This window comes from Labeo rohita, chromosome 25 (genome assembly GCF_022985175.1).
Source record: "Labeo rohita strain BAU-BD-2019 chromosome 25, IGBB_LRoh.1.0, whole genome shotgun sequence".
NCBI classification, from domain to species: Eukaryota; Metazoa; Chordata; class Actinopteri; order Cypriniformes; family Cyprinidae; genus Labeo; species Labeo rohita.
Window position 1 is genome coordinate 2,528,946 of NC_066893.1, and position 16,813 is coordinate 2,545,758.

The 16,813-nt window shown below is 35.4% G+C and overlaps 1 protein-coding gene across 1 annotated transcript; it reads left to right on the forward strand.

The window, feature by feature from the left end:
* The first annotated feature begins 2,858 nt into the window (after positions 1–2,858).
* On the forward strand, positions 2,859–15,979 carry si:dkey-234i14.3 (fibulin-7-like). The gene is made up of 7 exons (XM_051099037.1): positions 2,859–2,997; positions 3,955–4,126; positions 6,519–6,692; positions 7,986–8,174; positions 9,568–9,705; positions 10,207–10,342; positions 14,578–15,979. Exons 1-7 carry the CDS (start codon positions 2,941–2,943, stop codon positions 14,936–14,938), a joined length of 1,227 nt encoding a protein of 408 aa, XP_050954994.1. The 5' UTR covers positions 2,859–2,940; the 3' UTR covers positions 14,939–15,979.
* The last annotated feature ends 834 nt before the right edge of the window (positions 15,980–16,813 follow it).

Here is a 16,813-nt window from a genome sequence, read left to right on the forward strand (position 1 = left end):
TGTGATTTCTGAGAAATGCGGCTCTTAGTCTTGGGAACACGTTTGAGTTGGATGATTAATGAACGCCTGCGTTTCTATGATATAAAGTTTAACTGCTTAGATAGCAATAATTGAATCTATAACTGCAAATATTCCACGAATGATGCAAAAAATAAAAACTTATATAAAATATTTCACCGGTCCAAATTGTGTTTCATGCAGTGGACAGTGTTTACAAACACATTTCCTCAGATAATCACAACTTTAGGAAGCTGTATGGCAGTTATTTCATTGTGAATGTAAACTATTCGGGTTATATAATATAATTGATATCTACCAGGAAGTATTCAAATAGCCTACCTACGTAGCACACGTACGTCTGCAAGATGTCTGTTAAAGACTTGATCTGGAAAGCGTCTGCTGTGTACAAACATCTGACAGACGTCTGTAAGATGTCAGTTTTGCACACATTCTAAATCATAAACATCTGAAAGACATCTAATATACGTCTATTTGACATCTGATAGGAAACGTCCATTCGAAGTATAGTAAATGAGCAAAAAACCCAAAAAAAATACATCTTCCAGATGTAAATGGAGATGTCAAATAGATGTCTAGCAGATGTATATGTGCTATTAGGGTACTTTTTGTCGTTCTGCTTTTGTCACTGCAGAAGAACTGCTGTTTTACAATTTTAAAGCTATATTGTGAAAATGTTTCTCTGATAGCACACGTACATCATGGAGATGTCTATTTGACGTCTGCATTTACATCTGGAAGACATTGGTAGTTACTGTCAGATGTCAAATAGACGTATATATGATGTCTTTAAGATGTTTATGATTTAGAATGTATGTCAAACTGACATCTTACAGGCATCTGATCAGATGTTTGTACACAGCAGATGCTTTCCAGATCAAGTGATCTTTAACAGACATCTTGCAGACGTATGTGCCCTGATAGCACACGTACATCACGGAGACGTCTATTTGACGTCTGCGTTTACATCTGGAAGACATATTTTTTAGAGGGTTTGCTCATCTGCAATACGACTATTGGACGTTACTGTCAGATGTCAAATAGACGTATATTAGATGTCTTTAAGATGTTTATGATTTAGAATGTATGTCAAACTGACATCTTACAGGCATCTGATCAGATGTTTGTACACAGCAGATGCTTTCCAGATCAAGTGATCTTTAACAGTTATCTTGCAGATGTACGTGCCCTGATAGCACATGTACATCACGGAGACTTCTATTTGACGTCTGAATTTACATCTGCAAGACATTTTTCACAGTGATGCTTTCCAGGTCAAGACCCAGATAGCACACGTACGTCTGCAAGATGTCTGTTAAAGACTACTTGATCTGGAAAGCATCTGCTATGTACAAACATCTGACAGACGTCTGTAAGATATCAGTTTTACAAACATTCTAAATCATTAACATCTTAAAGACATCTAATAGACATCTATTTGACATCTGATAGGAAGCGTCCATTTGAAGTATTGTAGATGAGCAAAAACCCCAAAAAATACATCTTCCAGATGTAAATGCAGATGTCAAATAGACGTCTCCGAGATGTATATGTGCTATTAGGGTATTTTTTGTCATTCTGCTTTTGTCACAGCAGAAGAACTGCTGTTTTACAATTTTAAAGCTATATTGTGAAAATGTTTCTCTGATAGCACACTTACATCATGGAGACGTCTTTTTGACCTCTGCATTTACATCTGCAAGACAAATTTTTCAGAGTGATGTTTTCCAGATCAAGACCTAGATAGCACACGTACGTCTGCAAGATGTCTGTTAAAGATCACTTGATCTGGAAAGCATCTGCTGTGTACAAACATCTGACAGATGTCTGTAAGATGTCAGTTTTACAAACATTCTAAATCATTAACATCTTAAAGACATCTAATAGACATCTATTTGACATCTGATAGGAAACGTTCTGTAGACATATTGCAGATGAGCAAACACCCTAAAAAATATGTCTGGCAGATGTAAATGCAGACGTCAAATAGACATCTCGGAGACGTCATGTGCTATTAGGGGAAGAACTGCTGTGTTGCAATTTTTTACAAGCTATATTGTGAAAATGTTTCTCTAGCACACGTACATCACATAGACATCTATTTGACATCTGCATGTACATCTGCAAGATGTATTTTTTAGAGTGTTTGCTCACCTGCAATACGTCTATTGGACGTTTCCTATCAGATGTCAAACAGACGTATATAAGATGTTTTTAAGATGTTTATGATTTAGAATGTATGTCAAACTGACATCCTACAGACGTCTGTCAGATGTTTGTACACAACTGATGCTTTCCAGATCAAGTGATCTTTAACAGACATCTTGCAGACGTACGTGTGCCATCTGGTTTGGTTAGCTTGATATTTTGGACTTCTTTAAAAGACACCCTGGTTTTAATACACATAAAGGCAAAAAAACATGTTTACTATAGTTAACCATGGTAACCACAAATTAACCATGGTTTTGCTACACTATAATTTAACCATGGTATTTTTTAGTAAAACTGTGGTTATACAAAGGGTAATCAATATGCCAAAAACATGGTTACTACAATTTTACTATAATAAAACCATGGTTAATTTTTGTACAGGGCTACAATAATTTCTTTCAGAGATGACATTCTCCTCTTAAATTATTAGGACTCGTAATTATATAGAGTATAAATACTGGTAGGCCAATCATTTAAATTACCTTTTATTTCTTTGGCGTTTGAGTTCTCTCAGACGCACGTGTCCATGCAGATGTGGAGCACACTCTTGAGCGTTTGCTATGTGGGAAAGAGATGAAGGGCGGGTTGAAAACACCTCAAAACAAGCACAGACTCAGTCAGGACTCAAACAGCATCAGAGCTGAACATAACCATAGTGGAATAACAACATTTAGCTCAAGTTTTCTGACGTTCACTTTAGTTATTGTCAGGATGAAGGTTTTTTTCATGATCATTTTTACAAGTCAACTCTTCACATCTCAGGGGCAAGTAAGTAACTTTAAAACAATATAATCTAAACATAAAGAAAAACTTTATTTTTGGGACTTTAACAAATTTGTATTTGTTGTCTTAAGATTTTTTTTTTGTTATTGGGCCTTTATCAATATTCTGCAATATATTTTATACATCCTTAATGTATGGTGTATTCATTAAAATATGTATAATTATTTTATTTTATTTTATTGTATACTGGTCCACCAGGGTCTATGTAAAACGTTTTTAGTAATAATATACAGTAATAAATATTAATATTATTAATAATAGAATTTTAAACATTATATTTTAATTTTTTATTCTTATTCCTCAAGGTCTGTTGCTGAATATTTAACATTTGAAATCTAAAATCTAAATGATGAATTTACGTTCTTCATAATAGCATGCTTTTATTTAGACTTTTATGTGCAAATGTGAACTTGGTGAAATTAATATTGTGTTAATACATTAAAGAGTTTAGCAATTTAAAACAAATGCCTTGTTAAGCTTTCTTCATAAACATGCTTCACATTTGCTAAACATCTTCCAGCTCAGTCTGCAAGTATGAAATAGTTTTTCACACTGTGAAACCACTGTGGTGTTTGCCTTTGGTTTTAACACCAGGCTCTTATATGGCCCTTTTTCCAAAACACAGAGTAGATCTAGTCCAAGACTAAACCAGAGCTGCAACGGACAGTTCAAATGACAGTGCAATTCAGCTCTGAAATAGCCTTAAACTATGTTGGTAAGACTGTGAAATAGACTCTGGGTTCTTCTGTAAAATTAACCTACATGAAAATACTGATATGTATTTCAGCTTAAAAATCATTTAAATTAACTCATGAATGTAATTTTACTTATTAATAAATTGAATTATCTTGCAATATTTTGTCTTGCAGTATAAAATGTCTGACAAAGTTTATAACAAATTTATAACCTGTTTAATATATGTATGTATTTTTAATTGCACAGGACTGTCAGAGTGGACAGGAAGTGCTGAATGCTCTTCGGCAAGTCCAAAAGCTTCTCTCTGCCCATGAGACGTCTTTCCTACAGAGTCTGCGGAGCCTCCGCAAGAAACTCAGCCTGTTACAGAACAGCACAATAAAACACAACAAATCCAACACAGACAATGAGAGCACAGGTCAGTACAGTCTGTTACATCAACAAACAAACTGGTTTATACAGACAAGAGCAAGACATTATTAACAGAGAAGTACACTGTGGTCATTCACACTCCTTTTAAAGACTTCAGAATGAAAATTTGCTTAAAATATCCTCACTCTCAGGTCATCCAAGATGTAGATGCGTTTGTTTCTTCATCAGATTTGGAGAAATGCAACATTACATCATTTGCTCACCAGTAGATCATCTGCAGTGAATGGGTGCCATCAGAATGAGAGTCCAAACAGCTGATAAAAACATCACAATAATCCACAAGTAATCCACACCACTCCAGTCCATCAGTTAACATCTTGAGATTCCTAAAGCTGTGTGTTTGTAAGAAACAAATCCATCATTAGAGATTTTATTATTATTATTATTACTTTATACCAATGTTTTTAACCAAAATACACTGACCGAAATTATAAACACAACACTTTTGTTTTTGCCCCCATAATTCATGAGCTGAACTCAAATATCTAAGACTTTTTCTGTGTACACAAAAGGCCAATTTCTCTCAAATATTGTTCACAAATCTGTCTAAATCTGTGTTAGTGAGCACTTCTCCTTTGCCGAGATAATCCAGCCACCTCACAGGTGTGACATATCAAGATGCTGATTAGACAGCACTGTATTGGAGGGGTCCGGGGGGTCCGAAAACCAGTCAGTATCTGGTGTGACCACCATTTGCCTCACGTAGTGCAACACATCTCCTTCACATACAGTTGATCAGGTTGTTGATTGTGGCCTGTGGAATGTTGGTCCACTCCTCTTCAATGGCTGTGCGAAGTTGCTGGATATTGGCAGGAACAGGAACACACTGTCGTATACACCGATCCAGAGCATCCCAAACACGCTCAATGGGTGACAAGTCCGGTGAGTATGCTGGCCATGCAAGAACTGGGATGTTTTCAGCTTCCAGGAATTGTCTACAGATCCTTGCAACATGGGGCCGTGCATTATCATGCTGCAACATGAGGTGATGGTTGTGGATGAATGGCACAACAATGAGCCTCAGGATCTCGTCACAGTATCTCTGTGCATTCAAAATGCCATCAATAAAATGCACCTGTGTTCGTTGTCTATAACATATGCCTGCCCATACCATAACCCCACCGCCACCATGGGTCACTTGATCCACGACGTTGACATCAGCAAACCGCTCACCCACACAACGCCATACACGCTGTCTGCCATCTGCCCTGTACAATGAAAACCGGGATTCATCCATGAAGAGAATCAAATGTGAGCATTTGCCCACTCAAGTCGGTTACGATGACAAACTTCAATCAGGTCGAGCCCCCGATGAGGACAACGAGCATGCAGATGAGCTTCCCTGAGATGGTTTCTGACAGTTTGTGCAGAAATGTTTTGGTTATGCAAACCGATTGTTGCAGCAGTTGTCTGGGTGGCTGGTCTCAGACAATCAAATTGCATGCTCCCTCAAAACTTGTGACATCTGTGGCATTGTGCTGAGTGATAAAACTGCACATTTTAAAGTGTCCTTTTATTGTGGCCAGCCTAAGACACACCTGTGCAATAATCATGCTGTCTAATCAGCATCTTGATATGCCACACCTGTGAGGTGGATGGATTATCTCGGCATAAGAGAAGTGCTCACTAACACAGATTTAGACAGATTTGTGAACAATATTTGAAAGAAATTGGCCTTTATATACATAGAAAAAGTCTTAGATCTTTGAGTTCAGCTCATGAAAAATGGGGGCAACAACAAAAGTTTTGCGTCAGTGTACAAGTCCGTAATTCATAAAAATGCTTCCATCAGTGAAAAGTACATCTTCTGTTGTTTTCTGACATCAAATCCTTCCACACTTTTGTTTAGAGATGTTTTGGACGGTTTTGGCTTGTAAATGGTGTTTGATCTGTGCTGATTTCTCTGATTTAGATGAGATGACTTTTTCACTGCATAAAGCAATATTTTGGATTATGGGCTCATATTTTAGACATAAGCAGTGGTTTAAAATTAAAATAGCCCTACTGATTAATTGTTTTCATTACAAACACAAGGCATTAATTGATGAATTGGAGTGGTGTGGATTACTTGTGGATGAATGTGATGTTTTTATCAGCTGTTTGGACTCATTGGCACCCATTCACATCCATTGGTGAGCAAATGATGGAATGATAGACTTCTGATGAAGAAATAAACTCGTCTAAATCTTGAATGGCCCAAGGATGACAGCTTTTTTAGCAAATTTTCATTTTTGGGTGAACTATACCTGTAAACCATGCTATGATGAAAGATATAACTTCAGTATACAACTTATAATCAGTGTTGAAGTACAGGCTGCACTATGTACTGTGCAATATGTAGGAACTGTGTGTGTAGCCTCTTTAATTCTTTTTCCCAGGATCAGACTGTCCTCCGCCTGAACTATTGGTTAATGGACGGGTCCTAGGGAAAGTCTATAAGTTGGGCCATGCGGTTCACTACGTGTGCAGCCCTGGGTTTCAGCTGATGGGACCAGAAACCAGAGTCTGTCTGGACTCCCAGAACTGGAGTGGAGCTCGGCCGTACTGCAAGTGTACGAGTCTGATTCTCTCTAAACCATTATCATCAATGACAGGAGAAATGTTGACTTACATGACTTGCAGTAGACTCTGAAATCTTTGTATTAGTATGTACTAGGCTTTTTAACATCATAATTAATTGCATTTTTGTGAATATCATTCATAAAACCAAGTAAATTTCACATTAAATTCTATGTAACAATGAATGCTTTTGCATAAATTGTTGCATTTAAATTAACATAATTTATGCTTTATTTAAGAAACATAAGCTGAACAAATTTGTGTACACTGTCAGTCCAAAGTTTTTGAATAGTAAGATTTTTAACGTTTTTAAAGTTTTTCTGCCCACCAAGCCTGCATTTATTTGATCAAAGTACAGCAAAAGCAGTAATATTGTGAAATAGTTTTACTATTTCAAATAACTATTTTCTTTTTAATATATTTTAAAGTGTAAATTATTTCTGTGATCAAAGCTATATTTTCAGCATCATTACTCCAGTCTTCAGTGTCACATGATCCTTCAGAAATCATACTAACATGCTGATTTGCTGCTCAAAAACATTTATTAGTAGTAATAGTATTATTATCAATATTTAAAGCAGTTGATCACATTTTTTTCGGGATTCTTTGATGAATAGGAGAGAGCAAAAGATCAGCATTTGTCTGAAATAAAGAAATTATTGGGAAAGAAATTATTGAAATGAATACTTTTATTTAGCATGGGTGCTTTAAATGAATCAAAAGTGATGATAAAGACATGTATGATGTTACAAAAGATTTCTATTTCAGATCAGTGCTGTTCTTCTGAACTTTCTATTCATCAAAGAAACCTGAAAAAATTATACTCAGCTGTTTTCAACATAGTAATAATAATTTTTTTTTTTTTTTTTTTTGGTAGCAAATCAGAATATTACAATGATTTCTGAAGGATCATGTGACTGGAGAAATGATGCTAAAAAATCAGCTTTGAAATCACAGGAATAAATTACATTTTAAAATATATTCAAACAGATATCAGTTACTTTAAATAGTAAAAATATTTCAAAACTTTACTGTTTTTGCTGTAATTTGTATCCTTGCATAAATTGTCAAATTTAGTTTGATGCAACAATTTACATATCATTTATGAAACAAAAGATGAAAGAATTATATATACAACAGATATGCAACAGTGTGACACTGAATGGACTGCACTTTCCTCAGGACCTCACTGTCATTTGTGTCATATTACACATAGTTCCTACTCTGACTGAATCTAAAAGGTCAAAGGTCATTGTATAACCATATGCTGTTTCCCATCCTCTCAGTTGTAGACACCACTGTAAACAACGATGCATCCGCCTCTATATCAACATCCTCTTCATCATCGTCTCATCCTCCTGTCTCCGTCTCCACCCACATGAGAGCGTCTCGCTGCATTCAGTTTCTGGACTCCACCCACTGCACCTGTGAGCAGGGCTACAGCATCTCCAGCCACAACAGGACACTTTGCACAGGTAACACGCACACACACGCATCTCATGACAGATATCTGTAAACCGTGTGCTGCAGTACTAGTGTTAAATATATAGGTCTGTGTAATTATGTGCAATTTTTGTAATATTACATTTCATGACCATTTTCCAAATTTAAATTCAAACATATTTTTAACAAATGGCCATTTCCACCCTCTGTTTAACATGGAAGCCTGTTTCCACCACTGAATAAAAAAATAAAAAATGGTAATTGCGACTTTTTATCTCACAATCTGACTTTTTCTTAGAATTGCAATAAATAATAATTGAAATAAAAATTTGTGATTCTGACCTTTTTCTCATAATTGTGAGATATAAACTCGCAAATCTGCCTTTTTTTACTTAGAATTGTTAGTTTATATCTTGCAATTGTGAGTTTTTTTCTCAGAATTGTGAATACTAAGGACAAACTCAATTCTGAGAAAAAAACCCTCAATTGCGAGATATAAACTTGCAAAAAAGTCTTTAAAAGAGTCGGATTTGTTAGAATTGTGAGATATAAACACAACTGTGAGTTATAATATCGAAACTGTGATGTAACTAGGCTGATGACGTAACTAGGATTACTGTTTGCTCTAATTTAGTTCATAAATGCTACATGCTTTAATAAAAGCCCCTAAGAAAACAATAATAAAAAGTTTTTAACATAACTTAGAAAGCTTTAACAACATTTGTCACTATTTTAATGGTGTTACGTCATAATGCAGAAAAACATATAAATGCTAAAATGTTACTATTTATTATTAAAAAAAAAAAAAAAAAAAAAAAAAAAAAAACGCTATTTGTAATAGTGTCATGAAAACATAAAAAAGTAAATGTTATTATATACTATTTAAGAGGTTACTTTATTACATATTAATATATGTGAAACATTTTAATGTTATTTCAAAATTTGAAAATTTCATAATCACATGTGGACAGTCCATTCATATCATAATACCTCATTAAACCTTAAAATTTGTATAATTTTTCATTTTAATATATGTAATAGGCATGGTTATTATCTGATATGCATTTCAGATTTCTATGCTATTATTTTTGCTTTTATAATACCTTCCGAAATCATGACAATCAGCTAATTCAGTGTAGTGATTCATTAGTGGTGTTACTGGCTCTCATTACCTTTAATTATGTGTAACACCAACGACAAAAGAGAATGTCAGCCAATGGTCAATTAAATTTATTTTTAAAATGCTAAATTATTCAGTGTGATCATGTATGAAATGAGACAGAACAGAAATTAATGAATATATCATGGTAGGTTTGATGTATGATTAATGAGTTTCATTTCTGAGCACATTTCAGATGCAAATGCCACTCTAGTTGTAGAACGACCCAAATGTGATTGAGCGTTGTGTGTGTGTGTATGTTTCAGACATTGACGAATGCGAGCTCTTCCGTCTAAGTCGTCCCGGCCGTCTGTGTTTGCACACCTGTGTGAATACGCCTGGAAGTTTCCACTGCGAATGTCCCGCCGGTTACAGCCTGGGCCGCGATAGCAGGAGCTGCCATGGTCTGTTCATTATCAAATACATTGCTGCCTTAGATTTTGCCCAAGGTCCCTATGATGCTTTAAAATGCTGGCTTGGTATGTGGTTCGCTAGATTTTAGAACAAATCTAGACTCTCCACGATATGAACCAAATAACTTAAAAAAGTTAAACTGAAGTCTATATTTATAAGGCAGCGACACACCAAGCTGTCGGCCTCTCATTGAGCGTATGCTTTGTTCACGGTCTGTTTATTTGCAATATAGACTACTGCCACTTGCTGGTCTGGAGAGTTATTTCCTTTCACGCCGGCACAGAACGTATATGATAGTTGGCAATCGGTTGTAGTTTTTGTGGTGTGTTCATGTGCAGCCTTGGCCTAGATGCATGGATGCAGGCAATAACATCAGCTTTCATCACTGCTAGTTCTTTGATGTTGGTTTGATGTCGCCTTAAAAGGAACTAACATAAATATATGATTTTCTAAATCGCACTGATTTATTGTTCTTAACCTGCTCTCTGTAGATATTGACGAGTGTGTGAGAGCAACCCATAACTGCAGTAGTGCACAGGTGTGCGTGAATACATACGGAGGCCATCGTTGTGTGGATGTGGACTGCCCTCACTTCCGTAACGCCACGTACATCAAAACCTCACCACTGTAAGTCATGCTACTACTGCTACATCTGTTTTTAATCTCTTGCATTAACATCTATCTCAGAAAATGCCACCTTCAAGTTCAGCAGGTAAGATCCTAATTCTGAGTAAATCAAAAGACAAATTTTTGAAAGTTTGCGAAAAAAAAAAATCACATCTGTACATTCATTTGAAGGCAGCATAAAAACAGATACAATCTGCATGTGAATGCAACCTCTTTTACACTGACCAAAATTATAAACGCAACACTTTTGTTTTTGCCCCCATTTTTCATGAGCTGAACTCAAAGATCTAAGACACAAAAGCCCTATTTATCTCAAATATTGTTCACAAATCTGTCTAAATCTGTGTTAGTGAGCACTTCTCCTGTGTGGCATATCAAGATGATGATTATACAGCATGATTATTGCACAGGTGTGCCTTAGGCCGCCCATTGTTGTGCCATTCATCCACGACCATCACCTCATGTTGCAGCATGATAATGCACGGCCCCCTTGTTGCAAGGAACTGTAGACAATTCCTGGAAGCTAAACATCCCAGTTCTTGCATGGCCAGCATACTCACCGGACTTGTCACCCATCGAGCATGTTTGGGATGCTCTGGATCGGCGTATACGACAGCGTGTTTCAGTTCCTGCCAATATCCAGCAACTTCGCACAGCCATTGAAGAGGAGTGGACCAACATTCCACAGGCCACAATCAACAACCTGATCAACTCTATGCAAAGGAGACGTGTTGCACTGCGTGAGGCAAATGGTGGTCACACCAGATACTGACTGGTTTTCGGACCCCCCTGGTACCCCCAATACAGTAAAACTGCACATTTTAGAGTGGCCTTTTATTGTGGTCAGCCTAAGGCACACCTGTGCAATGATCATGCTGTCTAATCAGCATCTTGATATGTCACACCTGTGAGGTGGCTGGATTATCTCGGCAAAGGAGAAGTGCTCACTAACACAGATTTAGACAGATTTGTGAACAATATTTGAGAGAAACAGACCTTTTGTGTACATAGAAAAAAGTCTTAGATCTTTGAGTTCAGCTCATGAAAAATGGGGGCAAAACAAAAGTGTTGTGTTTATAATTTTGGTGAGTGTAGCTATGCTAGCTCAATGACAGATTTGCAATGCTATCTCACGACTAATTCGTACGTATTTTATGAGATGGCTAATTTTTACGAATTCGTATGATTTCAGTGATGGGTAGGTTTAGGGGCGGGGTTAGGTGTAGGTCATTCGTACAAATTCATATGTATTGTGCAACTCGTAAAATACATACGTTTTCGCTAAAATTGTACACATTTGTACGTGTGAGGTCATAAAAATTAGCCACCTCGTAAAATATGTACGAATTACAACTCAAGCTGATGTAGCTCAAAATTTGTGCTGATTTGCACAATTTTTTGCGATATTATATAAATGTAGCAAAATGACAGGGTTTCCGTAAACCAATGTTATGAGACTAAAGCATATTTTTTTCCTCTCGCAATAAGTAATGATGACTGATGTTGGTACAGGTAGGTTTATGTATATCGCAGCCACCACACTAGCTGTTATTTTTAAATTGAAGCAGGCTTAGGTGTGTGTCTTTAACAAAGCAGCATGGAGATCTACTTCTGGGGTGCTTTTAAAACGTGCTGCAGTGATCATCTGATATTTATGTACACGAAGTGAGCTGTAAAGGTAAAGAAAACCCTGTTTCCATTGCAGTTTTGCCAAATACTCTTTTTTCACCTCATGTGAGCGTAAGAACTTTTTTGCGATATATGGGAGTTTTTGCAAAATTTACGCGTTTCCATTGGGCACATTTTTGATTCACAATTTCAGTTTTTGTGCAATTAGCAGGATAATGGAAATGCAGATTGGGTTGACATTTCTAAACATGTTTATAATGCACCAAATATGTCTATAGTGAACTTTAGCACAGAAATACTGATGTGTTACTTTAACAGCAACCCCAAAACACAAAGCAAATCTCAAAGTATACTTAAGTTGACACAAAATCTTAGCATTGGTCGCCAGTGTTGGGGAAAGTTACTTTAAAAAGTAATGCATTACAATATTGAGTTACTCCCTAAAAAAGTAACTAATTACGTTAGTTAATTTTTATGGAAAGTAATGTGTTACTTTACTTTTGCGTTACTTTTTAAATCTGGGCAGGGCTTGCTTGTTTGTTTTTAATATAAAAAGTTCTGTTTTTGGCAAATGTAAAAGCCTTTTCACAACAAAAGCCTCAGGCTTTGAGAAAAGTAAATTCACGTCTGTACAGTAGAATGCAGAAAAAAAGTCAACTCTTCAGCAATAAAAAAAATGGAAAACAAATGTTAGATTATCTTCAGTAATTTTGCTTATTAGTATGGATGAATTGGATCATCGAAGATTGGCAGCAAAGACATTGGTTAATAAAATTGATTAAATGCATAAAGGATATTTGTATTATTTAATATATTTAATTGTTGCAGTTTTGCGTCATATTCTGAGTTTAGTCTGTTTTTAGCAAGTGAGATGAATTAATGCATGTGCACATTTATTCTAGAACTAACATCTACAACAGTAACCTCAAAACACAGTAAATCCCAAAGTATCTCTCTGTGTAGTAAATGCTGCTCCATCTGAAAGCACGTGCTGGAGATTTACTACTGATTACAAAACCGGCTTTACTGACAAAATGCACATGACAATCGCTTTCGATTAATCGTGCAGCCCTGCTTTGACACATGCGCACTAGAAAGTTTCATCCTTGTGTTTGCTGTCTGCACAGTCTCTCACCAATAAAATGTCTTTATATGCATTTAAACCATTTTCACAGAGCACGGGGCACATGGGGAAACAATCGCAAGGTCTATAGACCGTTGATTAAAAGTTTAGCTTTTTTTTTAAGGGGGCCCTGGGTGTAAATGATGTCTCTTACTGAAATATGTAGTAGAAAACCCATGAAATATTTATGTTATTTACAATATCCACATCGTTTCATACATATTTTGGTCTATGTGCCATTATTTTGATTACGTAAAATGGTTGCACTTGATGAGCTATTGCTATCTGTTGCTATTTTTACCACAACACAACTTGGAAAATAAAATACTGATACAATGGCCACAGCTACTGAAACAGCTAATAGGTAACAATGGATATAAACAAATGCTGTACCATCGTTTTTCACCACCAGGAGTCTAAACACCTCTGGACATTGTGTAAAATCCACGCTGAAAAACTCCTTCAGTGGCTGCGCCGTCATGACATGCATTAACATGTTTACATAATTTTGTAAGCTCATTTAGTAGCTATGGTTTACTAAAAGCCTCAGAGGCATCAGGTCTAAAATGGAGAGAACAAAGACACAGGTCTTTAGTACGTTTTATTTGTCCACGGGCATCTTTCCATTCTTCTCTCCTCTTCTTGTTGCTAGGAAAGCAGTGAAGACTTACATCGCTTCTCTTGTTGCCCTTTGACTGAAAATTACAACCAAAAGCAGCACAATGTGACACTGTATCAGTATTTTATTTTCCACGCTGCTTAGTCCGAGTTATGTTGCAGTAAATATAGCAACAGGTAGTGCCAGTAGCTCACAGAGTGCAGCCGTTTTACATAACTGAATTAATGGTGCCCCCCATAGACCAAAATATGTATTAAACAATGTGGATTTCTGCTACATATTTTAGTAAAAGACATCATTTACGTTATGTTAAGCTATACAATTTTTAATTCCCAGGGTTCCATGTAAGTACCACGTATTTAAGTCGCGAGACACAAGCGCAACAGTTAAATGTTTCTATTTAGCTTGTTTACATAGACAAACTGGAAAAGTAGTGCAATGAAATAGGTGTTTGTCGTTCGGTTTCATCTACTTCTTTTTTGACTATAAAACAACAGATCAGGCTAGTGTAGCCACCTTGTGGACAAACTAATTAGCGCAAAAAAAATTCAAGGCATGCATGCTGAAGATAAAATTTATGTTGCACACTAGTAATGCACAAAAACTAAGTGTAAGTTTGTCTTGTGTATGTTCAACTAGAATGCACATTTCCAATGTGTAGACCACATTTTTTTTGTTAACATATTTGCGTAGATTACATTTCTAGTCTACAACAAAGTTATAATTATTCTCACATTTGCTCCAAAACCAAATTTCTGGTTTACTGCTCTGAGCAGATGGACATACTATATTTCCAAAAGATAATTTCAGGTTAACGTTTGGTCTGGCATTCCAGCGTCTCTCTCTGGTTTCTCTTCCACTTAGGCGTTGCGACCGTAACCCTTGCATCCAAGGAGACATCACCTGTTTCCAGGCCCCAACCTCCGTTAACTTCCACTACATGTCCATGGTGTCCAATATGTCCACGCCCACTGTCCTCTTCCGGTTGTCCGCAGCCCGCATCGTGGGAGACACCCTGCGCTTCGGCCTGTTGGGGAACCGAGGAGTACAGCACTTCACCGTCCAGCGCTCGGGCAGACTGACGGGACAGCTGGTGCTGGTGAACTCTGTCCAGGGTCCCACTACGATAGAGGTCGATATAGAAATGAGCGAGATGGAACGAAGGGTGCTTCTTGGGCGATACGTCACGAAAGTCACTCTCTTTGTGTCACCGTATGACTTCTGAGAAGCAGGAGACAGACGATGGACTGATATTGGGAAATCATTTACAGGCCAGATATTGGGGAATGGGCCTGCGGAGACGAGATAGCAGCGCTATTATACTATTTCAGAGGTGCCAATTTATGAGGACAAAAGAAACTTGCGTATGGTCAGAGTAATTTAGTTCCTCAGAATAGGGGAGGAACATTCATTTCTTCCATTTGGACTAAAGTTTTTATGTAGTGTTGTAATTATTAACAGTATGACATTTAATTTTAACATGGGGGGAAAAAACATTCATTTAAAAGAATTTAAAGACATTCCGGGACAAATAAGGATGTCAAAGACAATACAAAGAAGAAATCTTTTAAAATGTAGTTTGAAATGAGTCAGCTTTTTAAAATTAAGCTTTGTATCCAAGTTGGTTTAATGGGTTTTTAAAAAAAAAACAATTTTCAAGATTACATCAAATGACTTTAAAAATGTCATGTGGTGTAATTATCAAGTAAAAGGTAATTCTTCATACTTTGAATACATTATTTTCAAAAAGGTTTTAAAAACATTCCTTACCTCATGCATAGTTGATACTCTCGTGAATGGTGGTGGATGGTGACGCAGAAGAGAAGAAATTGTTGAATAAAGTTATTTTAATTTTTTATGCGCACAAAAAGTATTCTCGTAGCTTTATAACATTACGGTTTATAACATCTCTTTTTTTACCAAATTACATAAATTACAAAAATATTATAATTTGTGTTCCGAAGATGAACAAAGGTCTTACAGGTTTGGAATGACATGAGGGTAATTATTTATAATTTATTCTCATCATTTTAATTTTATTCTCGATTATTTTGACATTATTCTCAAAATATTTCAACTTTATTCTCGTATTTGCAGCTTTATTCTTAAAATATTTCAACATTATTCTCGTAATTGCAGCTTTATTCTTAAAATATTTCAACATTATTCTCGTAATTTTAACTTTTTCTAAATATTTAAACTTTATTCTCATAATTGTAACTTTATTTAAAATATTTGAACTTTATTTTCATAATTTCAAGTTTATTCTCTAAATATTTAGACTTGATTCTTGTAATTTCAGCTTTATTATCAAAATTAAATTTTATTCTAATAATTTAAATTTTACTCAAAATATTTCGCCTTTATTCTCATAATTTCAACTTTATTCTTGAAATATTTCAACTTTATTCTCAAAATATTTCAACATTATTCTCGTAATTTCAACTTTATTCTCGAAATATTTAAACTTTCCTGTAATTTCAACTTTATTGTCATAATTTCAACTTCATTCTCGAAATATTTCAACTTTATTCTCGCAATTTCAGCATTATTCTCAAAATATTTCGACATTATCATAATTTCAACTTTATTCTCGTAATTTCAGCTGTCATAATTTGAACTTTATTCTTGAAATTTTTCAACTTTATTCTCAAAATATTTCAAAATTATTCTCATAATTTCAACTTTATTCTCGTAATTTCAACTTCACTCAAAATATTTCAACTTTATTCTCAAAATTAATCAATTTTATTCTCATAATTTCAATTTTACCCAAAATATTTCGCCTTTATTCTCGTAATTTCAACTTTATTCTTGAAATATTTCAACATTATTCTCACAATTTCAGCTTCATTTTCAAGTATTTCAACTTTATTCTCGTAACTTTACACTTGAAATATTTCAACTTAATTCTCAAAATATTTCGACTTTATCATAATTTCAACTTTATTCTCGCAATTTCAACTTTATTCTCAAAATATTTAGACTTTATTCTTAAAATATTGACTTTTATTCATGTAATTTTGTTTTATTCTCAAAATATTTTGACTTCATTCTCAGAATTTTGACTATTCTCGAAATATTTCAGCTTTATTCTTGA